This window comes from Tiliqua scincoides, chromosome 6 (genome assembly GCF_035046505.1).
Source record: "Tiliqua scincoides isolate rTilSci1 chromosome 6, rTilSci1.hap2, whole genome shotgun sequence".
NCBI lineage: Eukaryota > Metazoa > Chordata > Lepidosauria > Squamata > Scincidae > Tiliqua > Tiliqua scincoides.
The window spans coordinates 52437572-52464633 of NC_089826.1; the positions used below are offsets into that span (position 1 = coordinate 52437572).

Here is a 27062-nt window from a genome sequence, read left to right on the forward strand (position 1 = left end):
TGTTTCAGTTGAGAAGCTACTGAGTCCTGTAGAACTGAACTGAGACCTGAAGGCCCCAAACCCTCTGTGCTGAGCCTGTAACTGGCTAAGGAGGGAGAGGAGCAGTCGAGGCAAGAGGGGAGGCGAAAATACTGATGAATTCCAGAGAAGACTGCTGAGTTGGAAAGAGCTCAGCTTCCACACAAGGCAATCTGCTCTGTGCAAGGCAGAGCAGAAACTGAGGACTGGGAAGCCCTCTCCCTGGGAGGAAACTAAATCCACTTCGGCCCTGCCTCTTGCAGTGGGAGAACTACCCATCAGTGATGAATGTCCCCCTCCCTCTTACAGAGAAAGTGGATTTTCTTGACTCAAAACTGACCAATGAGTGAGTGTTCTGAGAGCTAACGAGGTCTTATGACACAGCATGGAACCAAGAAGATATTATGAATCAGCTTCCTTCCTTTTCCATGTATCAGAGCTAACATTAGAACTCCTGTACAGTTATGTGAGTGTCATCAAGTTGGTCACTTTTTTTGTTGGTTACTGATTAGTTGGGTAACCTGTACTGCTCTATAGTAAAATAAATAAAGTTAACTCCAATTAACCATGAGTTATCAGACTGGGTGATATCAACCCTAGTGATGCCATTGGTGGGAAGGTTGGGTGTTGTACACTGGACTAAATGACTTTTAAAGTGGATTCTAAACACTGATGGTAGTCTATAGTCCATCAGTGGTTATTAACCATGATAGCTACATTGAACCTCCAGATGCAGCAACAGTACATCACTGAGTCAGGGGCAGATCCAGAGTTTGTATTGGGGGCATGAGCACTATCTTAACTTCCAAGCCCAGATCCAACAGGCAGGTAGACCCGAGCTCCTGGTTGAACTTCTGCCTCTGTAGATGAAGGTTGCTGGGTGGTTAGACCTGTGCTCCTGCCTGGACTTGGAGCCCAGATCTACCTGCTGGGTAGACCTGGGCTCGCATTCTGACTGGAGCTGCCTCTTTCAGGTGGATAAACCTGGGCTCTGGGTTGAACTTCGGCCTCCATGGCCAAGGTTTGCTGGGCAGGTAGACCTGGGCTCCCACTTGGACTTGCAGCCCAGATCGATTAATTTTGTCATATGAGGATATCAAAAATGTATAGGCTCCAGGGGCCAACTGACTCTCATATGCCACTGCAAAGTCAAAGAAAGCGGTGAGAGGGCAAGATACAGAGGAGAATGACAGAGTAACAGCAATGAGATCAAAAAAGGATTGGGAATGGTGGAACCAAGGGAAAAGATGGAGAGATCAGAGAAAAGGTAGGAGAGACAGGCATGAGGAGCAACAGAATAAGAAAAATAATAAAACAAGAGGAAACCAAATCAAGGTCAACTGTGAGGGACCAGGGTGAAGTAGAACACGAAGAACAACAGGGAGAAAGGGGAGAAGGAAGCAGCTGACCAGCAGAGGCCAGCTGACAACCAAGGTGCAGTACAGAATCCCTAGGCACTTTAGACCAAGAGAGCACTGAGACTAAATCTCATGCCAATTCACATCCACTCTTAGTCATCCCCACATGGGAATCCAAGACATGCAAGGAAGTTATCTTGGTTTGGGCAAACTAGCAGCAGGGATCAATTTAAGCACAGAGTAAGCCCTTAGCCACTCCCCTTACCAGTCCATTGCCAATACCAATGGAATGAGTGTAAAGTATTTGGTGGACTGGTGCTAACTAACCACTTCTCCACATTCATCCTGTTGGCTCCGTCTTACTTCCCAACCTATCCTTCCCATTTGATGTAGAACTCTCAGTGCGATAATCCATGACTGGAGGGAGTGCCCACAGCACTAATAAGCAGAGGTGTTTAAAAAAAGTTGTTATTTTACTCAGAAGTAAGTCCACTGTGTTCAACAACACGCTGCCATTCTATTTTACTCACCAGAAACAAACACCTCTACTAACAGGAGAAACGCCTCCCTTCTGAGCCCTGTGTGTGCACCAGAGGGCATGGGAGACAGTTTCCTCTTACTGGCATGGAGATACAGGAGAAGGGAAACTAACAAGCGTATATCCTGCTATTTCTTTCTATATGCATAGCACAGCACGAGAGAGAGACCTTCACTTTTTTTGAAGCCTTCTCCACATGACAGGGAATGCGAAGGAAAGCTGTTAAGCAAGGATAAATAAGATTGGCAAACAAAGCCCATATTTAACCTTTTTTTGCCAAATTAGGTTTTCCCCAATTCCTTTTCTTGTTCACTTGGTTCTGTTATCTCTTTTTTAATCAGCATTTCAATAAAATCTTTACACATTATTTTGAGTCTGCCCTGTTAAGGGGGAAAAAAAAAAAATCAGTGGATTGCCTCCTCACTCTGCAGGCGCTACTGCAAGAATAATTTTGATAAAGACCCTTGAGATTCAGCATTCTGGGGGAGTCTGCCCAGAGAGCTCCTCTGGCTGGCCTGATCTCCTGGGCCGGCGGCATTGAATTCAAACTACCAAAAATTTCCTTCCAGTAAGCTGTGTGTACCATGCAAAGGGAAGACAGGGGAACGGGCAGGAAGTGAGTTAAGAACTAGGTGATTCTGCCCTAGATCAGTCTGGACCCTCTCTGGACCCTGACAACTGGTTAGAGTTAATAATGGTTAAGATTGGTACCTAAACCCTAAATTCCACCTTACACCAGGTTCAGGTTGTAAGGATTTGTATGGGAATTTTGGATCCTATGGCCCGATCCATAATCCTGATCCACTGTTCTCAGATTGGGGCTCATTATGCTGCGCTGGCCCCTAGTGTTCAAAATAGGCAAACATTTAAAAGTTTCAATGGTTAATATTTTGTGTAATATACAAAAACATCATCTCTTCTACTGCTGTGTAATTGAATAGGACTCTTCATGCTTCACATGGTCTGACCCTCAATTATATTAGACATAAAAACCATTTTGAAGCACACAGGACCAGACTAACCATGAGGCCAATTGAAGCAGTCACTTCCAGCAGCAGATTAGTAAGTAAGGGCCCCTCTCTGTCTGCCTCCTTTCTTCCACTATTCCTCCTCCTCCCATTCCCTGGATTGGAGAAAGGAAATGTGGGAGGAGAGAAGAGTGCTGAGCTATAACTTCGGAGGAGAGGCTGGGCACCATCAGATAAGGGGAGTAGGCTGTCAAGAGGAGGGCTGACTCAGGGTATACATAAGGGTTTGTGCATTAAAAAAAACAAAAACCTTTATCTCCTCCTATAGTCTACAAACCATGCCTGAAGGTGCTCACAAAAAAAGCAGCTTGTGTTCTGTTACAGAAACTGCTGCTCACAAACGTGGAGGAAACAGAGGAAGAAGGTTCTGCTAGGCATGCAGAGTCACACATTCCTTTGAATGACTGCCATTAAAATATAATACAGTAAGATTCCAACCAGCTGCTTTAACACACATCAAGGGGATGACTACTACCTCAATAACGCTAGCAATCAAAATGGAACTGTTAATGCCCAACAGCACTGAATATTATTTACTGTTTGCGCAATACCGTTTTCAAGGATCTGTGAAAGAAAAACTAAATTGCCACTGGAAGCATAACTGAGCTGCTGTTACTTGGAAACAAAACCTGTGACAACATGCAGTTGTTTCTTCCTATCACCTGATTTGGCTGGCATCTCAGAAGTTTCTATTTTTAGATGACAAGCTATGGTTTTAAAGCCAGAAATAGGATGCATACATTTTTCATCTACAATTGGCAGACTCTAGTTTTTATTCCTTTTTAAAATTAGATTTATTTAGTAACAGGAAACTACTTTTCTTAGCATACAATAAAATATTCTTTTCACTAGTCATTACTTTTCTTAAGACAATAGCTGCTACTGTCCAAGTTGAAATGACCTTTGCACCACTACCTACTTTGTTTCCTTTAGGAATGTCATTCATCCTTTGGAAACACAATTCAACTCATTATTGCCTTATTTTCCCTGCTGCATTTTTTTTCCCTACTTTGGGGAAGAAGTGGGCTATTACTGTGCAAGCAAAAGAAGTTTCATCTTCTTTTGTCAAGACAATCAAGGACAAAAATGTATTACTGTTAAACATCACATACTGCTGAAGCTTGCAAGACCTACAGAGTATTTAGGAGTTACCTTGTATTTTACTTGTTCCCTGCTGTAAGACTGCTATCTGGTAACCAGCACTGAAGGTTGAAAGGCCAACACACTTTAGATTCTGGTAGCTCCCCCAGTAAGCGACCACCAGATTCTGTCTGGTCTCTACCTGAGAGGCCAGTATTTAAAAGTCAATCAGTGCAAAGGGTGGTGACTCCCTCAGACAAAATTGACAATGAAAGACTAGAGTGCCTTTTATAATGCTGCCTGTGGTTGGCATGTAGAAGTACCTACAACATTAGTAGTTATTATTCATTCAATACAGAGGACTCTGGTAAGCAACTTGTTTTATCAGCAGGTAAATGTCATGTTATATTTCCATACAACATGAAATTAAATGAGACACCCTGTTAGATGATAAAGTATTTTATTGGGGGATTTGAAAATCAGACACAAGCTAAAGACAATATACAGGGCATTCTCCCTCTCCCACACACACACACTCACTCACTCCACCTCTGTGGCCTTCACAAAAGTGGGGTGACACCTGCATGACATCAGCTTATTATAAACAAAAACACAGCTTTTCAACAAAAGTTCACAAAGTGGTTAATACAGCAAAATAAAGGACAGACCCTTTGGGACAGAGAACCATCTGAAAAAGATGCAAGAGATACACTAGCAAATAGACACTGGCAGAAATGCTCTTCTGGAGGGAAGACAGACCCCTGCCAATATGAGTCACCAGTTAATGATGTCCCTTAGCCTAATTATCAGGAGTCTAATAGTCACAGTTGCACCTCATCTTGGACAAAGTTGATTTGAACAAATTCAACTACATGCATTCAGCAAAACAAACAAAATAGTTTAATAGTGCAGGCAATTCTGTCCACCATTCCACTCATCAAAATACATGCCTGAGAGCAAGCATGAGATCAGAGGTCCATCTTGGTTCTCACTTGCCTCTTGTAATTTTTAAATAGATAGTACCTATTTTTTCAATGTAAGGTATTTTCAAGATGATTTTGAGTATACACAACTTTAGCTCTACACACCAACACTGAAATATAATCCTCTGCAAGACAAGGAGCAACACTGAACACATAGCCTCTGAACACATTATTTAACCTGTACTCTAGACATAACTTTCATTTGTTTATTAGCTTTCTTGTTTAAATCTAATTTTAAAAGAATGTAGCCTGACTGAAGTACAGGGTGAGTATAATGGTCTCCAGGATTTAGTGTACATTACATCATAATGGAAAGGGATAGCATAACATAGTTAATGGTTATGGAAAGAGAAATGTTCAAAGTTTTTTTTACAGATCTTACAAATGCTGGATGTGGCCACCCTTGTGACATGGGAAATGTCTCTCCTGTAATCCAATTTGGCCCATACTTGCAGCAGTGTTGCCTGATCCACCTGAGTGCTAGCCATAGTAATGAACTGTTTCAATTCCATTAAATCTTGAGGCAGGGGTAGTACAAACACCTTATCCTTAACATAGCCCTTAGGAAACCAAGCATAGAAGTGCCACTGAACTGCAATAATGGAGTTGGTTTTCATGTACTCCTCCAAAACACAGTAAGCCTTCTCTGAGCCCAATGCCATCGTGACTGATACATATAAAAATTGGAGGCTCTCTCTTTCTATCACATTATAGAATTTCCATATCCCTTACCATATCCCATACCATTATGGTTGGCCAAAATCCTGGAGACCATTCTGACTTCCCCTGTATATATGTTCAGGATGGGTTATTAAAGCAACATTGTACAGCAGATGAAAGATTACAAAATGCTAAAGAAACCACACTGAATTTATGGTTCACTGTTTTTTCCTCCTGTAAATTTGTCAGATCAGAAACTACAAACGAATGAAGAATGACAAAAGTAAGGGGAAATGCCAAGGAAGAGAAAAGCAAGCAGTTTTGTTGGCTCAAGCCAGTTTGCTCTTTTCAGAAGCCAACAAGATTGTGTTATGTTCTTCTGAATACAGATTATGTTAACATGTAGCCACTGAGCTAAATTAGAACTGTATACAGCTGTGGTTCCCAAACTATGAACTGTGGCTCCCCAGGAAGTTGCAGAAACCAGCCAAGGGAGCCGCGGTGACCTCAAGAAGAACCTGCCACCCTGTACAATGTATAGGATTGTAGCCCTAATGGGGAGCCACAGCCAATGACAAGTAGATCAAGGAACCACTCATTGGAAAAGTTTGGGAATCACTGGTATACAGTCTTTCATGAGTGGTTGCTTTAAATATATTTATTCACCACTTTTCAACAAAAAAGGTTCACAAAGTGATTTGCATGGCAAAATAAAGAGCAGTCCCCTATTAGCGTATCTTTGCTCCTTAAGAATTATTCTGCAAGATTCTATGGAGGTCTGTTATAACTATTACTGTGTAATAAAGCAAAGCTGCAGCTTCCTTGCGTGATTTTTTTTAAAGGAAAGACAGGATATACATCTCTAAATCAAATGGATAAAATCTTATAAAAAGCTACTGGGGAAGATCAGTTGAAGGATGGATGTGAATCATCAATATGCTCACAGAATCCAGTTCTACTTTTATTATCAAATTCAGAAGCTGTAGTAAGTTACAATTCTTCCCCCCTCCTTCTACTTACAAGTTTGTGATTGTATAATACAACATAAAAACTACAAGAAGGGATGGGTGTAGGGAGAAATCAGCAACTGAAGAGTTAAACAGCACTGAAATTAGGGTGAGGGTCATTCCCTACATGCCACAGAAGGCTCAGAAGAGTTAAGTGAATTCCTCCTAAGTATCTATGTTTGCTCTCTCCAGAAAATGGGTTATTGTCCACTAAGTAAAAGATGACAGTTCTTCTGTAAATCAGTGGACAACAGCAGCTTCTCTAATTCTGTAAAATGATCGCTTTGACCCCCATAAGAGGCCTTTGCATCCGTGAGCAAATTTCACATGATTGACTACTTTGCCAGAAAACCTAAAAGTCTGTAGACAAAACTAGGTTAGTATAGACAAATACGTCAGTATGATCAGTACTACAGCACATGAATTAAATATCATCCAGAGGCATTGCACCACTAGCAAACAGAGAAAGACTTATGAAAGGGCTGCAGAGGCATCCAGTAGGTACAAGATACTGTACTAGTTTTTGCTGGCTTAATCTTAAAATATCTGGAGCAAATAACAGGACCTATCTTCACTGGATCAGGTATATGTGAATCTCCAGTGTTCAGTTCTACTTTACACAAATAATTGGAAGTTTGAAGCCTCCCTTAAGTAACTAACAACAAAAAAGAATGCTACTACCAGTGAGCAATGTGTATGGCCATCTCTTCCTCCTCCTCTTCCCAGGTGGAGAGCTATGTCACACAGGAGTTGTTGAGCTACATGGAAGGAAACAAAGAAGGCAGGGAGACTGGGAGTGATGCTAAAGTTCACTTTATTTCAACCTCCACACAAGGGGCAAGATTAGAACAAGAGGAAAGAACAAGAGTAGCAGACTCACCTTAGTGGGTAAGTCTACTTCACCTTCAAATTTAGCTACTATTCCTCCCCAGTATTCCTAATCAGATAGAAATCTGCTGTCCCAGGGTAGGCAGGATATTTGGTGGCAGCAGAGGGGTCAGCCTACTCAGCACTGGAGGAGAGGAGGGTCAGTCCACTCAGTCTACCCAACTGGATATCAGTGGTCAGCTATAAACTCAGCCCCTTGCCCAGGATGGAATCATTGCCTCAAAGCTGAGCCCATGAATGAATGAATGATTTCCCAGGGCTTCATCCTGGGAAACAGGCCCAGCCTCAATATTCTTCCACGCCTCTCCCTGGGCAAGCCCCTGCTAAGCTTCCTTTGGGCCTGGAGAAAGATGCCAAAACATACAATGTGGTAACAAAAAAAGACAGTTTTCAATCAACAAAGAAGGTCACAATAGTTTTGTAACCTTTCCGAATTTTGCTTTCCAACCAGCTAAGCAGGATTAGGCTTCATCATGGTAGTTTCATAGATATAGAGGCTAACCAATACTTTTGTGATCAGCCCCCAAATGAAACTGGTATTGCTTAAGACAGTGGGGTCCCAACACTTCATGTGTAAAGTAGTTCTGCACGAATGCAACAAGCACAACTATATATTGGCAGTGGATCTAAATGTCATAATATACCGTACTTGTATACATTGTATGCATTTCTCCGCATATATGCAATTAAAAAGCCCTGAAACAAGTTTTTTTTCTCCAAAATGATATAGCACTACAAGTGGAAGCAGTACTCTCTCACTTGGTATGGTGAAACACAGGGCTTTTTTTCTAATGGGACGCGAGGGGACGGAGTTCCGGCACCTTTTTGCAGGGGCCCCTCCCCTTCGGAGGCATTCCGGGGGGGTAGCAAAACAGAGGCATTCGCTGGGTGGGTGCTGGGGGGTGCAGGGTGGGCAGGCGCCTGGCCGCCTGACTGCACAACGACCCCCTCCTGCCCCCATCCCCAAGCTCTTGCCTGAGCCCAGCCTGCCTCCCCTCCCCCCATGCTCTGCTTCCCCGCTTCCAAGCCGGTGGAGGGCACAGGGAACATGCACCGATGCCGAGGAGGAGAACGGGCAGCCAGCCAGCCAGCCAGGGAGACGGGCTGCGGCACCCACGGATTGCCCAGGTACTGGCTTGGTGGAGGAGGAGGGGAAGGAAGCTGGCTGGTGCAGTCCGCGTGCCAATCTGCAGCACGAGCCTAGGCGTGTCTACTCAGAAGTAAGTCTCATTGTGCTCAATGGGGCTTGCTCCTGGGAAAATGTCATAGCCTTGCAGCCTGAGTAGACAGGCAGAGGAAGGGCTCTGAGGCTGCAGTCCTCTCCACACTTCCCTGAGAGGTAGCCCCACTGCCTCTATTGGGACTGACTTCTGAGACGACAAGCAGAGGAGGGGCTCTGAGGCTGCAGTCCTCTCCACACCTTCCTGGGAGTGAGCCCCACTGCCTCTAGTGGGACTGACTTCTGAGGAGACAGGCACAGGAGGAGCTGAGGCTGCAGTTCTCTCCACACTTTCATGGGAGGAAGCCCCACTGCCTCTAATGGGACTGACTTCTGAGGAGACAACCATAGGCTTTGGCTCTGAGGCTGCAGTTCTCTCTACACTTTCCTGGGAGGAAGCCCCATTGACTCTAATGTATTTCCCCCATGCTTAGAAAAAGTAGCTATGGGGAAGGGGATGTGGAGATTGGCAGCCCAATCCTATGCATGTCTACTCAGAAGTACGTTCATAGGGGGAAGCACATAAAAATATTTTATTTCTCCAATAAAAAATGGCTTATAAATAAATAAATAAATAAATAAATAAATAAATAAATAAATAAATAAATAAATAAATAAATAACAAGTTGTGAGTTCCTGCACCTTTTTTCCTACAAAAAAAGCACTGGTGAAACATCACACACACACACACACACACACACACACACCTACCTTTTTCCTTAGTAAGAGTAGCCCTGACAAAAAGTGGTTCCCCTTCCTCTCACATTGACATCTAATATCTTCCATGCTAAGGGGCTAGGGATAACACACTCTAAATATGTCCCAGGAAGACAGAGAAGCTCAAGGGCCTCACTCTCATCTTCCACCTTCTCCAACAAAGTGATGGCTATATTAGATGTTGCAGCACTCTGTGATATCAGGTTGGTCATCTTTCAACACCCCCCCAGGAGACATCCTACTTACTGCATGAAATCAGATTATCCATGAAAACTGGTTACGTATGCAAGGTTAGTTCTCTTCTTATCTATGGTTTCTTCGGTTCTTGAAATAAAAACCCACACAGTAACCTACCGCAGCATTTTATCTTCCTTTTAGGAGTTACTACTAGGTGCTACTAACTTAACTAGATTATGCATTTATATTAAAAGAACCAGTAATCAGCCCCTAAAAATGGACTGTATTCATGCAGACAGAAATACAGTTGGCCCACATCTGCAGAGTTCTGTTCCTGGAAGGCTTAACCTCATTTGTGGATTGACAGTGACAATTGGGCTGACACCTTGCCCTAGCAGAACAATGGGACAGGTGGCAAATACCAACACATTGCAGTTTTTGTTCCCATTATTCACTGGTCAAGTCCATCCACTTGCCTGTGGCTGAGAGAAGGTCCCAAGAGCTGAGTTAGGTTTCCCACCATTGGAGTGCCCAATAGGAAAGGTAGGATCTTGATCCTCTGATCCCTTTAACAAGCGAGAGTTGAGATGAGGGGTATTTTTTTCTTATTCCAGCACTTATGCCCAATCCTATCTCACCAGGTTACATGATGCAGTACCATCAATGGAATGCACACTAAAGCCTATGATAGAGGGAGCAACCCAGAGGGAGAAGTAAAACTTTTTTTCACATACCTCCCATAAGCATGGTTCTTCCCTGACAGTAAATGGTGTGAAGGACTTTTTTCTTTTTTCCAGTTTTCTCTTTTACCTGCGTGGTGGCAGAACAAAACTATGATTTTTCCAGATGGTCCCTAATCACCTAGGAGGTCTATGTAGGTACACAGATAAGGGAAGTACATTGACCATATGACTTGCTTCTTCCCCTCACCCTGCACAGTGGGCCATGGTAGCCCACCATGAAAGCTATTAACAAAATACTTTTATTATGACACTTTGGGTTAACTTCATGTGAGATAAGCAGCCTTCTTCCTTTATTCAAGAAGCTGAAAGACTTGCACAAAGAGCAGTATATTTTATTGGCAATTCCCAATTGTATATTTAGCTACTATCCTTGAAAAAGCTGCAGTTATTCATGCATGGTTCTTTTGCTTTTAAAGGCTAATGTGAAATGGCATACAAGGGAAGTGGCTTGCATATATGACTTCACCTGGAACTGAGTGAAACAGAACAAAGATTGTTTGTTTCCTTTGTAAAGGAACATAATAAGTTCAGAAAACTGCTTTACTGTTCTTTATTACACTACTTCAGTAAGATATAGACCGCTTAATGCTTTTCATGTTTGGAATTAAGAGAACAGATAGAAAAAAGCAGATATACTAAAAGTGAAAGTGTTTTTTTCTGGAAAAGAATGATTAAAATGGCAACAATTGACCAATATATATTTCCTAGTCATTTTTAACACATTTCTTTTTCCTTCTGCAGATCTAGTAAGAAGTTCCAAACTTTGTCAACCCTATATGAACAACAGTTACTAAGTTAAATCGTAGAGCAGCAATTTTCAACCAGTTAAAATGCTGGCACAGAAAAGTTAATTATCTTACTGTAGATACTCGCCTGTAAGGCGATCCCACAGATAAGGTGAGGGCGGTTTTTCAGGGAATGTTTCATGACCCTGGGGGCGGGGGGGGGAGGGGAAACTTAAGAAAAGGTGCTTGTGAGGAAGAGCTGCAACTTACCCTGGAGCCTGATTGAAAGGCGGGAAAGAATCTAAACTATGTCACTATTTTTGAACACATCAATGAGGTGCTTATGCAGTACTGTGTGCGATTCTCCCCTTCTGTGTAACTGAACACCCCGGAGGGAGGGAAGAGGCGAGGGGAATTTGTCCCATCTGTACACGGCAGGCTTTAAGACCCAGAGGCAGACTGCCTGCCTGCCGAGTCACATGCTGGCAAAGCTTCTCCCTGCAAGAGGGAGTTGTTGGGAGAAGCAAAGTATAGCCAGATGGAGGTGAGCTCATTCCAGCCATTCCCCTGGGCTTCTCATGGGTGCCGCAACAACTCTGAATTGCCCTGACCCCCTAAGTGACCCACAGACAGGACAATGAGATGGTCTATGCTGGATTTTTTGGGTAAAATTTCTTACCTGATAGACAAGTATCTACAATAGTCTTCGGGAAATATCTCCTACTTTACTGCAGAGGGCAGTCTCAGAAACTAAGAACTCAGTTCTATCCAACTTTCCAGCACCTATGCAGCTGCAATGCAACCCTGAAACAAGGGAACAAAAATTCCCTAACCTTGAGGAGGTCTCTATTTCTGCTCACTACTACCACATGATGCAGCACAAACCTATTGGCACAGCTGTGTCACTGCTTTGGATAGGACTGGGCCCTAAGTTACTGTGAATGTACAATATAACCCAGGGGTGCAATCCTAAATACATTTAAAGCACCATCTTGTAAGTCAGTGGTTTTCAAACTGGGGTGTCACGACACCCCAGCATGAGAGCCCTGTGCTGTTTTCCTTTAAGGGACGGGGAGGGGGGATGGCAGAGACGCGATGCCCAGCATCACACCTCTGATCTGAGTGCAGGGATGCGCTGCCACTCACCGTTGCCTGCAGCAGCCTCCCGGGGGTCAGGGGAGCCCTGCGCCAGCCTCAGCAGAGCTCCCCACACAGCACAGAACCCTCCAGAAGGCAATCACGACCACTTCCTGTTTCTCAATCACAAAACCAGAAGTGGTTGCGATTGCCTTCTGGGGAGCCCTGCTGAGGCTGGCACTGGGCTTTCCTAACCCCCAGGAGGTTGCTGCAGGTGACGGTGAGTTGCAGCGCGTTCCTGTGCCCTGATCAGAGGTGTGATGCTGGGCATCGCATCTCTGCCTTCCCCCTGCCTTCTGAGCAAAGACTTAGTGGCTCTCAAACTCTCCCTGAAGTTCCTGAGAGTTTGAGAACCACTGTAGTAATAAGCTCAGGAATTAGTTTTCAGGATTACTTATTGTTTTCAACATTTTTTCCTACAGCATAGCGTTCTTCTATGTGTAATTTGTAAAAACATGTATCACTTGCTGATTTATAGCACTTTCAGTTCTATTCCCTTCCACCTTAAATAACTGTCCATGCACTATAACTATAAATCCAAGTTCATGGAGAGTTGTAACAGAAATAAAAGCCAATTACATAGGCAGCTTCAGTAAGAATGGTCTTCACATTACCATCTAGAAAATGATAGTTTAAATGGTCAAATTGAAAGAGACTTTGACAATAGCTGTGCAAGTGAGACCTAATTACCTAAAACCGCTTTGCACTACTGCAGCTGCTTCTTCCAGTACTATTTCATTATAGCACTCTCCTCTTATAGTGACGAGGGTGATTTTTACGCTAAATTAAAATAAAAATGCCACTCAAAAGCTCAGTGTGGAAAAATACAGGTGTTGATGCTGTGCTTTTGCTCAATTAAGCTGCAAGTTCTGTCAAGAATATTCCGAAAGTGAAAGCTGCATATTCTGGCTTGCATGAGGCCAAACGCTTACTACCAGGAAATTCCTTAGGAGAATAAACAATGGGTAATGCAATCTACCTTAAACACCACCTCCAACAAGAAGGTGGAAGTCCTTCTGCAGTTCCCAAGGATGAGTCACAACCTGGCTCACAGTCCTGGGAATAGCTCCTCCAATCATCTTCCACTACTGCCATGCAAAAGGAGTGACAGCCTCATCTTAGAAAAATCAGGATAGGATCTCTTTTCCAAGACCTGGTTCTTATGTTTCTTCTACCACATAGGGATGCAGCCCAAAACATTGCAAAAAGCTGTGCCTTGCACAAACACAGAAGTAGCCCTGGAGCCATGGAAGAGACTTGGAAGATTAAGACTCCTTGGAGGCCCTGAGCCATCGAAGAAGCAAGCGCAGAATACTGCAAGAATCCATGAAAATCTTGTGGGGAGAGGGGAAGCCAGGGGAAAAACCTCTGTAGCCAGAACGGGTGCAGCAAAGAGGAGCGCTGCGCTCGCTCACGCACAGGGTTGTAACAGAGGGAGTTTGCTTTAAAAAACCCATGGAGTCTTTTTCTCCAGCTTGTTTGGTTTCCCTTTTTCATAGCAGAAAAGGAAAAGGAAAACCAGGCACCCTCTGCCGAATTCAGCTTGAGATGCTGTAGGCTCTCCCTGCTCCAGGCTACACAAGCAAAACAGTTCAACAAGCAAGTCTTCCCAGGAATCCCAAGCATGAGATTTAGGCTATAACCCTATCCACACTTTCCTGGGAGCAAGTCCCATTGACTAGAAGGGGACTTACTTCTAAGTAGGAAGGCATAGGACTGAGCTCTCAGGCTACAATCCTCTCCATGCTTTGCTGGGAGTAAGCCCCACTGACTAGAATGGGACTTCTAAGTAGAATGCATAGGACTGGACTGGACACAAGCGGGGACAGCAGGCAACAGGGGAGGGCTGAGTACAGGAGCGGGACATGGTGAGGGGGAGGCAATTGAGAACTGCCTTACTTTTCTTCCATCCCCAAGTGTTAGGCTGTAGTGCTATTTGTTTAACTGAGTATAACTCTATGCAATTTGTGTAAAATCAAGTGTTTCTGGTTGATTTGGTACAACATGTTTTTTCCCAATGGCGGAAGTTCAGGGTTTCAGGGAATGAAACCCCTGCGCATAAAAAGGTTTCACCTGTACTCTCATTGGGATGTACTGACTAGGGAACCAGTCCTGGTGTGTTCACTTCTAGAAAGCACATGTTGAGATCAGGCTGTTGCAGGGATGTAAGGTAATCTGACCTAATGCACTGGCAAATACACTACCAGTACAGCACTGCGAATGTTCTACAGTATTATAATTACCTCCTATAACACTGTATCACACAACACTCTGTTACATAGGCAATACTTTATTTCTGTCTGGCGTGCAGGACACACATATTTATAGGTAGTCCTTGACTTGGGTCTAGGATCCATTTGTCCATAAGTTGGAACCATCATAAATTTGAAACAATGCTATCATGCAGGCATGAGAGCACAAGGCCCAACAGACCACACCAGCAAGAATGTGCAGACTCGGATGTCTGGCTGGCTCAGCGCTCTTGGGCAGGTGCAAAAACACAAGGATGGACAAATTGCTTTTGTGTGAAAGTGCAGTCATGGCTGTCCATAAGACAGGGACTACCTGTACTAGTGGTAGGTGCTTACCTGGAGAGTAAAGAGCCAAATCAGTAACATAGCTATCTACAGAACTGATGACAAGAGGCCACAGATCTACACTTTTCATTTGAACCTTTGCCATGCAGGCTAGCAAAGGATAGGATTGAGCCATTAGTGTGTTACCTTTCTTCTCTGTATGAATGCTATGAGGTTTTGTGTATGTGTGTGAGCAAATTAATTGTTTTGTTTTTTGTGGAGACTGAAAATCAGTACTAAGCCTCTTTCCCAAACAAATTCCCTCAAGTGCTCCAAAACAAGAAGCTTCTGATATGCCAGTTGTGATCTCCCTTGAGCTATCCATTTCAAAATTTTTTTTAGTGTTTTCACACCACAATTGGTGGAAGTGCATTCATGGCCTGTTTCTAGGCTCACGTCATGCCTATAGCCCTCCAACCCTATAGCTCTCATGCTACAGAGAGCCACCTCCAACCACAGCCATTTGCCATGACCTGAACCACCACAGCCTCTTTTCTCTCCCATTACTTCTCGCATTTACCCCTTTTCTACTGGGCACCCCACAAACTTGCCCTTCCTCCGCTGGATAGCCCAGAGAATCTCATTATGTCCTTTCTCTCCCACCCAACATATTACCTCCTTTGCTCTGTCCCTTTCTCCTTCTAAGGTGTTCCTCCCTCCCATCCTCTCCTTGTTTCTACTCCATCGAACCACTTTTCTAAGGAATCCATTGTATAAGAACTATTAAATTCCTGTCTAGATTACATGTGTGCGAGCAGTGTCAATTAGACGGTGTGAATCCCCCCTTGAGCACTATGGCAAACTTCTGTGCACCCCATCTCCATGTTCCTTTCAACACCTAATTATATACTCTCACCACTGGCCATTACAACAGGTCCATGCACATGACTCTTTTTCCCCTGTATGCACACACTACAGGATTTTTTGTGTGTGTTTTCCCCACTACAACTGGGTGAAGGGTATTCAGGTGTTTTAAAAAGTACTGCCAGTAACAACTCTGTTTTCCCAGAACAAATCCACAGAGTTAAAAGAGGTATTACTGTATTCCTTATCACTGTTTTGCATTCACACAGCTGACTACTATCTACACATTTATACCACATAGATAAGTCAAGCCAGAGAGAAATGTAGCCCCCTGACCAGGATTTTGGCATCATGTCCATATGAGGGCACCACTATCTGTCGTAAAAACTCTCAAGTCTATGGTACTAGTTTGCCCTCCTTCCAGTTGTTCCCCCCTCCATCCTGTGTTCCTGCTGTTCAAAAAAGCAGCAGCTGGTCTTAGGGCAGAAAGAAACCTGGGACAGCAGCAGAGACTACTGTTAATCGGTGCTCGAGCATCCTGAAAGGGAAGGAAAAATAGATAGAGCAATCTGTTTGCCACTCAAAACAAGGTGTCTGAGGAAGGGAGTGCACAACATTATTGAGAAGGGGAAAGCGGGGAGTTAGGAATAACTGAGGTGAAGGATGGAGATGAGAGAGGAATGGGCCAGGGAGAAAGGAATTAAGGACAGAAAAAGCTGTGAAGGGGAAGGGATGGCCAGAAAATGAAAATTAAGGCAAAAACGGGGGGGGGGAGACAAACAAATGGGGGGAAGCAAGAGAGAAAGGAAGAGATAAGCCAAAAGCAGCAGGTGGCGAAGGAAGAGAGGGGAAAAAAGCCAAAGACAAGGGAGGAAACATGTGCCAGCTCAGGGAGAATAATGTATGCAAGATTCTATGAATACTTTTAAGTGTTATATAGATTCTAATTAATATACAAAGCTGCTTTCTACCAGGTCAGTACTGTCCAAACTCGATGGCAGCAGCTCTCTAGGGTTGTAGACAGAGTTAGATGGCAGCAGCTCTCTAGGGTTGTAGTCAAAGGATTCTTTTTTGCAGAGAAAATGATCTCCAGTTGTATAGGGTGAATGCTTAGTACAGTGTAGTTATGCAAGGAATGCCACACAAACTCTGTAAGGTAGCTCCTGTGGCATATTGGTAATAAGTGACATTTTCCAGTGCACATCTATATTATTTCATAAATGTGTTCTTAAAAAATTTAGAGGCCAAATACTGAATGTAGGTATTTTGTCAAGTGTCTTCCATCCAACATGCCAATGCCTATCCATGCTTGATGCCCTAGTCACCATACCAAGTAAATTTAAGACTATCTTTTGTGCCAGAGTAGCACTACTCGTTTGCCTCTGTATATAAAATGTAGATTAAAAACAGCAGACCAAAAGCAAACTATGCTGAATTAAGAGAATACTCAACGGCACTGAAAATATTGGCTGTCAACCTATCATACTTTAAGAGTCAGACTCCCATTTAAAGAGAATAAATGTTATCATTTCTACTTAACAGTTTATACCACCGCAACATAAAGTCATTTTAAAAAAACAGTGAGGAAAAATAATTTGTTAGAACAGTGGTTCTCAAGCTTTTAGCACAAGGACCCACTTTTTAGAATGACAATCTATCAGGACCCACCAGAAGTGACATCATCAAGCAGGAACAGTTTTAACAATCCTACCCACACTTACCCAGGAGTAAGTCCCATTTACTATTATTGTTTCAAGCATATACATAGTAACCTGTTAAAAGTACAGATCTGTAACATTTCCCCAAATGCAGTCACATACCATGGAATACAACTGCCATACCACACATATACTATGTATATGAAAAATAGAATATTGAAATGAATGGAGACCCACCTGAAAATGGCTCGTGACCCACCTCCTGGGTCCCGACCCACAGTTTGAGGAACACTGAGTTAGAAAAATAGAAGGTATATTTCATGAATTATAATCTTGTAACATTTGCTACAGAATTTCCGCTGCACGTAAACCTGTTGAAGATTTATGGGTCAGAGAACACAAGCAAATGTGATATGACAAGTAATCCATAATTTGTTATTTAAACTTTGCAGAAAACTGGTCAAGTTCCAAGAAAAAAGGCTCATCACTCCAATTAAATGTTCTTGTTATGTTCGAGACCTGCCACATTCATACTAAGTTCCTTTAAAAGACTTTTCAAACCACCATTGAGAGCAGTTTAATATGTAACACTCCAAGATGACAGGGGTGAGTGGGTAAGGAAAGTCCCTGTTCATGTAATAACTCCAAGAATGCACTGAAGACGACAGAGGATTCTTGAATCAATGATACAGAGAGCTAGAGTGCTCTGTTACATAAAATAAAATTCCACATGAAATTAAAAAACCAACAGAATATTGCATAACATAGACAAATTACAATAGACTTCTCCTCCTGCTAAACTAATCACTTTGCTTTGGAAAACTAGATGCACATGCTACTGACAAAGATCTCAACTACTGAGAATCTCCAACTGTCATTCAACAAAAGTGGAAATGTATCCATTTCCAAGGACAAGCCACTTTGAGTTTGGTGGTTTTTCCATAGCATTGATGTCAACACTCAAAAATAACATAAACCATTACAGCACAGTAGGCTTCCACAGAAAAACCATGCAGTTCTATTCCAAGATCATAAAGTCACAGTTTCTTTAAAGGGCACTTAATAGTCTACTGCAAATGTTTCTCAACATTTGTCCCTCATTGTACCACTTTGCATGGTCCACCTATTGGAAGTACCACCAGAAGTAACTGGTAATGAATTCATTACCAGTTACTTCCAGATTGGGAGGTCAGACCCAAAGCAACAAACAGTGGTAAGAGGCACAGGGTGGACAGGAAGGCTTTTTTGAGCAAGTGAGAAGTGCACTCTGGAGCTCTGCCCACCAAGCCAAGTCCCCTACTGCTGGTTGTCATGTTGCTGGTCTGGCTGCCACATGACAGGAGTCTGGGGGTCCTGAGAGTACCACTGGACACCACCTTGAGTTCCACTGGTTGAGAAACATTGGTTTACTGCTTCCTTACAGCACAAGCAGATTCTATGATTCAAAAGCACTCATCTACATTTATTTCAATCAGCATAATAGCAGTCATTAGTCTTCCCTGGAGTTGAACATCATAGTTCCAGAAATCTACTACTTATGGCCCAATCCTATCAGGGTGGGCCAGCAGAAGAACATATCTTCTGCTGCTGGCTACTGCTGAAAAAGCACTGTAAAGCACTTTCTGGCAGCATGCCGAGTAATACACCGCCAGGACACTGGCAGGAAGGCCAGAGCCTTCCTGCATGCATCAGCTCTCCTGCCACCCACCAGAGCAGGTAAGTCAGCAGGAAAGGTAGGAGGGGGCAGGGTGGAAGTACCAGGGCAGGGAGGCAATGGGTCTGGAGGCGATGGCATGTGCCAGATCTACTCCCCTTTCCTGCAGCCCTTCCTTTCTCTCCTCAGACATGTGCTAGCGAAATCACTAGCGCAGGTCTGAGGAGACCCGTCACATAGCAGGGTGGTTTACGAGGTGTAAGGGGATTTAAATCCTCTTTTGACTCTGTAGCCTCCCAATCCCCCCCACTGGATACAGCACATGAATGCACTAACAGTTGTTGATTAAGCCAATTAGAAGTTGAAATGACTCAATTAACTGGACTTGGTAGAATAGAGCACAGACCTAGTGGGTGCAGTATATGGCAAGCAAAACAAAAGTATATGGCAAGCAAAACAAAAGCAGGACTGAGAGAGAGAAGTCATGTGGTGGAGAGAAAGAACAGAACAAGACAAATCTTGAAATCCTATATAAAGAGCCAGAACGTCAGTAAAAAAGAGAAAATACTGCCAAAAATAGAATTAAATTCTTAATTATCTCACTTTTGGCTTATATTTGGGGATGCAAAAGTCATTTGGATCTTGATTTATAGAGACTCAATAAAACATATTTTGGAAACCACTGATCATATCAACCAGGTGCAGTAGAACTCTGAAAGTTTAGCAACCTGCTACAAACAGTATTTTACAGGCGCATGTGAGAATCTCCTGGACACAGCTATGACACATGATATACCACAAGTGCAAAATTATGCAGTTTGCCAATAGCAAACCATACGGAAACGTATTATCCAACATTTGCACTTTAGAGCAGTGGTTCTCAATGCTTTGGGAGGGCTCCCGGCACTCCCTCTGACCCAGGCAGAGGTGCATATGTAGCGATCACATTACCACCATCTCACTGTCCTTTGAGGGGACAGTGAAAGGACTTCCTGGGCTGGTGGGTCATGACCCTCCAGTTTAAGAACCACTGCTTAGAGTGTTGCAGAACAGGCTCCAAATGAGAAGATGATCCTATATATTAATTAAAAACTTTCTTAGAGGTCTTTGAAAAATTGATGCACAACTAAAAACCTGCACAGGATACTAATGTCCCTATTTAAAACAGTTATATTTTAATGTTTAGAATGCACACTATGTGCTAGTATGTCACGTTATTAAAAGGAAAAGGTTAAACACATTGTTTTGCTTTATAAAGATAGCTGATATTGGATTCTAACAAGCACACAGGCTTGTTAGAACATCAGTAGATTGTTCTTACAGGTATGAGGTCTAGAGATCAGAATCAAGCACATAAAAGTGGGTCCACATCCAGAACACCCAAACAAAATGGCATAGAAGACCCGGTATCAGATTTGTTTTAAAGTTCTGCCATTTCCTATGATTTACAAACAAGGCAGAAAAAAAATCCTATGCATGAAATGCAGTTCACGACACAAACAGGCACTGCAAAATAATAGAAGTTTACCAGTTTGGGCCTGGTATGTACCTATGACCTTTTAAAAAGTGTTTCATTGTATCAGGAAAAAACACACCTCCCTTAGTTACTGACTACACCTCAAGAGGGAGTTCACCTCCCACTGGTAACTTAGCTACAGGATATACTTATGTTTGTTCTGAAATCAAGTAACCAAAAGGAAAAATACTTTAAATGCTTGAACGCCTTAAGGCCTCCCTCCCCTCCCTACTTTGCTTGAACTATTGCTCTAAATACAATGCATTCTTCAGAACTGATGAAGCACTTAATCACTGCACAACAAATTCAAACCATACCCAGAGGCTCTGAACATTCAGGTATCACTGGATGAGAAGCAAAGCCCCTTTTTCCTAAAGTATGTGATCTGACCTGCCACTGAGCAAAAGCAAAATTAGGTCAGTCATCATATAAAGTTATCTTTTCAATTACAGTCTCAGGATTAAATTGTAATAAATCTAACTACTAAGGTTTATAGTCAACACATTCAAACAACATGAGTCAATGCCAAGAAAAGTTAAAATGTAGAGACCTTTAAAGAAGACATACAACCACAGCTGGCAGCACTGTAAAGGGTTCTACATCCAGAAAATTCTGTGTAATCAGTAATTTTAGAGAACACTAGACATCAATTGATAATAATTCAGATTGCAAATAACTTAAAAAATCCTTAAGTGAAACATCAAGACTATGCAGCTTATTAAATGAAAAAGAAAGTCAAAAAGAAACCCTTTTCTAAGGATTCTTGAAGGGTCTTTTGTCATATTTGTCAGACCTTAGTAGTTAGATTTGTAAAGTATAGTAATAAGACCTTAATAATTTGCGTTAATTATTACCTTTAATTTTGTATTATAGGGCGTGTCACATGCCATTTCAACTTTCATCTAAATATAATTTGGATGAGCTATAAGGAGGCAGGGCTCAAGATCACAGCCTAAAAAACCATACCTGTCCTTGCTCTTGTAATGCATGCTCTTACTTATTCACACAGAGCTTGAAGTTTCCATCTAGTTAATCCTCATCTCTGATAACAGCCTTAATTACAGTATATTCATTCACATTTAACAATAATGCCAAAAGGATGAAAAAGCACACCCAAGGGACAAAGTGCTGAAGAACAGCCGTCAACAGGAAAAGGATTCCAGTGGTAAAAAATTTACTGCTTCTATTCATCAACCACCATCAGGAACAAATGGGCAAATACTATTGAGCTTTCCAACTAAGTCTTTTGAGAATCTTCAGTTGACTCACAACATAATATACCTAATTTTCTTCAACTATCTCAAAGCAAAGTAGCTGCCAACACCAAAATGAACATTTATTACTCTCACATAGATTTGCGTACCAGACACTTACCCTTACAGGAGGACTCCGTGCTTGTACTCTCTGCTGCTGGCCACTCTGAGAACTTTGCAGGTCTTTTGGAATGCAATTAGCAATGGTGCTACTTTGGGCCCTGAATGAATTTGTGCAACTTGCTACACCACCAGATTTCCGGGGCCTCTGCTTGATGCCATCAAGTAGTCGGACCAGCAAAATATTACTGGGAAGTTCATCAACACTACAGTCTACTAACGTCCTACATTCTGGACATCGAAGCTCATTTCGGGAACTCACAATGCCCAGCAGACACCTTTTACAAAATGTATGTTGACAAGGCAGGACTTTTGCAGAAGCATCAAGGCGTTCTAAGCAGACAGGACACTCCAACAGATCCAATAAGGCTGACTCATCCATCTTCTACCTAGTTCATCAAAACTAGAAATTCATATTTTTTTCCGAACAAAATTTTTCATGTTATATCCATGCCTCTTCCCTCTTCTCTCTGTGATTATTTGTGAAAGGAGAAAAGACAAGAATGGGAAATGAAAGACTGTTGTTTCAAAGGCAAATATTGCTTCTTTCAAATACATACAATGGAAAATGTTAACAATTGTGCTAATCAAGAATCCTTAAAAAGTAGCAGTCTTTTAATATATAATACAGTACTCTGGGGCATAAATAAGCTTCATGCTGGGTAATGTTTATTACCTGGGTCATCCAAATACTGTACAGAGTTTCTGTATTTGTAGGGTAAAAGCCCTACGCATGAGAGGATCTAAATTTGCAATGTCAAAAAATAGAGGTTGCTTTAAGTTGAACATTCAAGAAATCAGAATTCATTAATGGAGTAGAAAAACAGAACCTGATTATTCAACGGGGCATTACAACAACAACAACAACAACAGTATTTATATACCGATTTTCAACAAAAGTTCACAAAGCGGTTTACAGAGAAAATCAAATATCTAATGGCTCCCTGTCCCAAAAGGGCTCACAATCTAAAAAGATACAACACCAGCAGACAGCCACTAGAAAAGACAATTCAGTTAAAAAGATAACATAATAAAATGCATGGCCATTACATGTAATAACCATCTTATTGCCTTGTCAGTGGTAAAAATCAGCAACAGTGGCCAAATTTAGAGATCACTGGACTTAGTACACCTGTGAACTTAGTGGTTATTAAACACATGCAATCCATTTTAAGTCACTTCTAGTGTAACTATTTTCTCCTTGTCACAGGATGTGGTGATGGCGCCTGGCCTGGACGCCTTTAAAAGGGGATTGGACAAGTTTCTGGAGGAAAAATCCATTACGGGTTACAAGCCATGATGTGCATGTACAACCTCCTGATTTTAGAAATGGGCTACGTCAGAATGCCAGATGCAAGGAAGGGCACCAGAATGAGGTCTCTTGTTATCTGGTGTGCTCCCTGGGGCATTTGGTGGGCCGCTGTGAGATGGCCTGATCCAGTGGGGCTGTTCTTATACGTTCAAACTAATTCAGAATTTAAGAGAGCTTCTTTTTCATGACAGATCAAATGGATGCAAGTCACCCACTGATACTTAGAACCTGCTCACATTTTACTGTGACAAGGAAAGTAATTTAATTGGAAATAAAACATCTTGACTGCCAAATACTATGTACTAAAATAAAAAGGACTCCAACTACAGTAAAAAAATGCCGCTTGAAGCATCAAAAACAATTATCTGTTTAAAACTCTGTTTTCATAGCAAGGTTTTAAGAACAAAAAACACAATGGACAAGATCCAAAGAGCTGTGCAACTTGTTCAGTGTCTAAAAGGGGGATTCTACACACGCATACCTGGAAGTAAGTCCAACTGAAATCAATTAGACATTTCTGAGAAAGGATGCATAGGACTGTGGTATTAATCTTGTGATTTGTAAACTGCAGTTCCCCATGCCAACTGCCAAACTCTTTTTCAAACTGTAAGGATTTTCAAAAGCAACTTGCAATAGGGCAGGGGAGTCTGCTGTTTTAAAATCACAAGTCCCACTGGGTGTGCCCAAATCCTTGGTGCACCTAAAGTAGCTCTTTGGATCACAGCCAATAAGATTCTTTAAGACACTGTGTTCTTGAAGACACACCTTGTCAAACTTTTAAATGGTCTGGATAAAGAAAAAAAAAACATGAAGTACAACATCAATGTCAAGAATGTTGTATGTATATTTATTAGAAGGCTCTGGTCATGAATCCAACAGTAGCAGCCATCACAAGAACATTAATACAGTATGTGAAGTAGAACAAATTCAGCATTCAAATAACTCAGTACCAGTCTTGTGGGGGGAAAATGGGCAAAACTATTCTTCAAGAGGTCATACAGAAGACTACCCTTAAGACTGATAAGAAAAAAGTTATTTGCCATTACATAAATATCATAGCTAAACATTCTGGAACAAGTATACAGTACATATATTTTGAGTGAGGTGCCATTAACAGAAGGTAACTAGCACATGATAATACACATAGTACAGTATATCACGTAGGCACTGTAAGAATACAAGGGAATGCCTGTTTGGTTGAATTATGAACATGAGACTTCCTTTAAAGTTCACTTCAGTGCCAGAGGAAAAGCGGGAAGAAAGGAAGAGGAAAGAGAACCCAGAGTTTGTTTCCAAGACATATAGGAAAGCCTTTAACACTTGGGGTATTCTTAATCCATTTTTGTCCAGCCCATAGGTGTACACATTTTGTCCCTGTTGTGAATATGCAATATTGGGCAGAAATGGCTGAGAGGAGAAGGGAGAGGGGGGGAAAAAAAATCTTCCCAAACCAAACCTGACAGACTGAACACCTTCCTTATGAGACCTGGAGAGTGTAAATTAAACATTATGGCTTCCATTACGTGCATAGCATACGTTACAAAGGCTTCCACAACCAAAGAGAAAGAAGCCCCTCTGTAAAACACAAGTGTAAGGACGAGACACACACAGTAGGTTAAGATAGAGAGGAAGAGAGAAGAGGAGGGGAAATACAGTGCATGTGATGACACACAGGCCGAACAACAGGGAGATCTCTGGAGGGCGAGGGTGGTCTCTATGGAGATCTAAAAGCTGGTGTCTCCTTATAAAAAAGAAAGGTGGACAGACACAAGACACGCACTGTCTGAGGCTGCCATCCTATCCACACTGACCCGGGAGTAAGCCCCATTGACTCTAGGGACTTACTTCTGAGTAGACATGCCTAGCACTGGGCTGTTAGGCTGCCATCCTACCCACCCTGACCTGGGAGTAAGCCCCATCGACTCTAACGGGACTTGCTTCTGAGTAGACATGCCTAGAACCGGGCTGGGAGCCCTTGTGGCGGCGGCTGACGGAGCTGGAGGAGGGCTCCGTTCTGCGGGGACAGAGCCCTCCCTCGCTACCCAGCCCTGAAGCCCGGGCGGGAAGGCGGCGGCGGCAGCGAGAGGGGAAGCCTCCCCGAAGCGCCCCGTGCCTGCGCGGACCCCTCTGCCTCCCCACTCACCATCTCCGCAGTGCCGCTCCGAGGCGCCCCCTCCCCACACTCGCTCGGCTTTCGCGCCCCTTTGTTCCCCTGAGGAGCCTCCGCCGAGGCTGCAGCCGCGGCGCTGTCTCTCTCGCAGGGCGGCCGCCTTCTCTCTTCCCTGCCCGCCCAGGCCCGCCTCGAGGAAGGAGCCGGGCTCGGAGCAGGGGGAGCGCGGGCGGACGGGCGAGCGCACCCGCCCCTTCCTGGAACTGCTGCCTCCTCTGGGAGCAGCTCCCGGTGTCTTCTCTCGCCTCCCTCCTCCGCAGCCCCTTCCCGCCCCGCCCCTCAGCCCTCTCCAGTCTAGCGCCCCGGTCCGGCCGCCCACGCCTTCTCCCTCAGGCGCCCGGCGCTCCCCTCCCCAGTCCCCCGCCGAACGAGCTGGAGCTCAACCTTCGCTCGCCGCCTCCTCCGCGCCAGGCAGGAGAGCGAGGCCCCGGGAAAGGGAGAGGGAGGGGCTCCTTCTCCCTTCCTCTCCCCCATCCCTTGGTTGGGAGCACAAGCCTATGCCTGTCTACTCAGAAGTAAGTCCCGTTAGAGTCAATGGAGCTTGCTCTCAGGAAAGGATGCATAGGATGGCAGCCTAACAGCCCAATCCTAGGCATGTCTACTCAGAAGTAAGTCCCATTAGAGTCAATGGAGCTTATTCTCAGGAAAGTATGCATAGGAAGGCAGCCTAACAGCGCAGTGCTAGGCATGTCTACTCAAAGGCAAGTCCCATTTCCTTCAGTGGGGCTGACTCTCAGGGAAGTCTGCATAGGACTGCAGCCCGCCAGCCTAATCCTAGGCATGTCTACTCTGAACTAAGTCCCATTATAGTCAAGGGGACTTACTTCCAGGAAAGTGTGGATAGGATTGCAGCCTTCCAGCCCAATCCTATCCAACATTCCACTGCCAGTGCAGCTGCAGTGCAGCCCAGAGGCAAGTAAACAAATGTTCCCTTACCTTGTGGAGTCCTCCCTCTCCCAACACAAAAAGCAGCACACATCCCATTGGCATGGCTACACCAGGGCTGGAAAGCTGGATAGGATTTGGCCCTTAGGCACCATGGTGGAGGGCTAAGAAGAAGCTTTCATCAAAGAGCCACAGGTTGAGGAGGAGATTTCGTAGTGCTAATAAAGAAAAGTACAGTATTGAGCTATTCTGCGATGCAACCCAAAGATGGGACATACTGAAAAAAGGAACATCACTAACAGCCCAATCCTATCCACACTTTCCTGGGAGTAAGCCGCATTGACTCAAATGGGACTTACTTCTGAGTAGACATGCATAGGATTGTACTGTAAATGGACTCTGAAATGTGCTGGTTCCATCCAAATGGGCAGAAGAAATGGAAGACACTGCATTTCTCCATGAACACTGGAATGCACAAACTAAGGGACAGTGGTTGTTTACATAGGGGCCTTTACATCCCATCCCCAACCCCACACTTCAGAACAAACTTGAATCCCTTCACTGAGGGCCCAATCATATCCAACTTTCCAGCCTCAGTGCAGCTGCAATGCAGCGCCAAGGTAAGGGAACAAACGTAATTACCCTCCATAATTACCCTCCCACCGTAGGATACAGTGCAAACCCAATTGGCATGGCTACACTAAGGTTGGAAAGTTGGATAGGATTGGACCCTCAGCTGTAGGGGGGATAACATTCAGGCTAATTTAGTTGAATTTTAAGACTCTCAAGGTTGCAGTGTTCACTAGCATCAAGTGAAGGAGATATGGATCTGTGAA

General features: G+C 43.4%; 1 protein-coding gene across 1 annotated transcript in view; it reads right to left on the reverse strand.

The window, feature by feature from the left end:
- The window catches only part of SH3RF1 (SH3 domain containing ring finger 1), a 68367-nt gene extending 46126 nt beyond the window's left edge, over window positions 1-22241 (reverse strand). The window contains exon 1 of the mRNA XM_066631992.1: window positions 21861-22241. Coding sequence (XP_066488089.1) covers window positions 21861-22241 — 381 coding nt within the window. The remainder of the gene's footprint in view (window positions 1-21860) is intronic.
- Between the last annotated feature and the right edge of the window lie 4821 nt (window positions 22242-27062).